The 2,039-nt window shown below is 40.6% G+C and overlaps 1 protein-coding gene across 1 annotated transcript; it reads left to right on the top strand.

Annotated features, from left to right (window-relative positions):
• The first annotated feature begins 548 nt into the window (after nt 1-548).
• LOC105570932 lies at nt 549-1,175 on the top strand. Its single transcript, XM_012028384.1, has one exon. The coding sequence runs from the start codon at nt 549-551 to the stop codon at nt 1,173-1,175; it is 627 nt and encodes a 208-aa protein (XP_011883774.1).
• The last annotated feature ends 864 nt before the right edge of the window (nt 1,176-2,039 follow it).

Raw genomic sequence — 2,039 nt, 5'->3', positions numbered from 1 at the left:
TGCCTCTTCCTACTGATTATTCAGAGTTTCGATGGTTTACCTGTAAACTTATACTTACCTTCTATTGGACGCGATGAGACTTGATCTGGATATTGTATTGTATCGTACTGTGTGTTATTCTTATGCACAGTATGTCTCTATTGGATCCTATTTTGATTCAATGAATTATTCAATGAATTATTTAATGAATAAATGAAGGAGTCACTCACCTGTAGTAATAATACTCTAGCTGTTCAATATTTAATATTACCTGTCTGGGTCTACTTGATGTAATACTCATTATCAAGTAAGAGTTTCTCGCTTTTTAATGATACTCTTATCTACAGTCTGTCAAGTTAATTCGTGGTCGGCCTTACTCAGAGCTCGTAAAAGGTATCGCCTTAATTCTTTTGTTAGCCGATAGAGGGATACTGTGTCCTTGATACACTGTCAACAAAGATTCAATTGTCGTTGATTTGTTTACAGAGAAACACGTTAAAGTCGTGAATGTCAAATACGCGTCGCGCTACGAGGCTGTGTTCCTTTGTACCCATCCGAAAGGTCCGAAAATGTCGCAATCAGCGGCTGCTAAATACTTGAGAAAGTCGAAAACATTCGTACAGAAGTGGATACAGCGATATAAAGTGGTGAAAAATGTCAATGATTTCCCGGGACGTGGCTCGATAGGCAAATTGAACGAAAAAGACGAAAAAAGAATAGTGAATCTGTTTTCGCGGAATCCTGCTTTAACGCTGCGTCAAGGACAAGCAAAATTAAAGTCAAAAGGTTTAGATATATCGTACGAAACTATCCGAACCCATCTCCATGCTCATGACATGAAATGGCGCAACACAATGAAGAAACCTCTATTGACCGAAAGACATGTGATGAAGCGACTCGCTTGGGCGCACGAAAACATCGATCGAGATTTTAGCAATGTAATTTTTACCGATGAATGTTCTGTATGGGCACGTTGTATCCTCACGCGAGCCTGGTCGACCTCCACCAATAGGCTTGTCCAGCGAACTGTAAAACATAGAGTAAAGGTGCATCTTTGGGGCTGCTTCTCAAAGCAGGGGTTTGGCACTGTGCATCTGTTTACCAACAACCTGAATGCCAAAAACATTCTGAAAATCTACAAAAAGGCTTTGCTACCGTCTGCCAAACGTTGGTTTGACGATAAAAATGAGGATTAGATTCTGCAGGAGGACAACGATCCTAAACACCGCAGCAAGCTCTGCCCAGTGAGAAATGATTCGTCGATCGACATCGAAATGATGTCGAATCGATGTCAATTCGACGGTGTCGATGTCGTTTCGACGTCGATCGACGAATCATTTCTCACTGGGTGTACCGAGTGGAAGAAGCAATCTGATATCATTACATTGGATTGGCCGTCGCAGTCGCCCGATACAAATCCTATTGAAAATGTGTGGGCATACATTAAGCAGAAGTTTCGTGGAAAACGCACGCACACTTTGAAGCAGTTATCTAGCGAGATTCGTCGGATATGGAGGTCCTTGCCGCTGGAATATGCCGTCAATTTGGTCGAAAGCATGCCTCGGAGATGCCAGGCAATTATCGACGCTGGTGGTGACTGGACGCATTATTAACATAATTGCATCCTTGTTCTCATCGAGTACAATGCATGCATGTATTTAAAAATTGTATTTAATAAATTTTTTTATAAATTAACCCGACCACGCTCTTACTTGACCCACACGGAACAAAACCTCCAATGGACGTTCATAAAATATCCATAACTCCACCAAACGTCCACCTCCATGGTGGAAATTAAATAGATGTCTTATGGACGTTCATTTTATATCTACGATGGATGTCCATAAAATATCCATCAGAAACATCCATTAGAGCTTTCATCATGTCCCAAATAGCACCGTACATCTTATGGACGTCCGTTTTACGTTCATTTTACTACCATACGTCCATGGACATAATAAGATCGTCCATTGTACATCCATACAAAGATATACATTGGATGTGCATAAATGGACGTCCAGTGGACATTTATTTAAGATTTCCTTTATATAACTAATTTA

Source organism: Vollenhovia emeryi, unplaced genomic scaffold (assembly GCF_000949405.1).
Source record: "Vollenhovia emeryi isolate VEMERY1.0 unplaced genomic scaffold, V.emery_V1.0 DF941529.1, whole genome shotgun sequence".
Classification (NCBI taxonomy): Eukaryota; Metazoa; Arthropoda; class Insecta; order Hymenoptera; family Formicidae; genus Vollenhovia; species Vollenhovia emeryi.
Note: the sequence above shows the minus strand (reverse complement) of the source record. Positions and strands in the feature narration are given on the sequence as shown.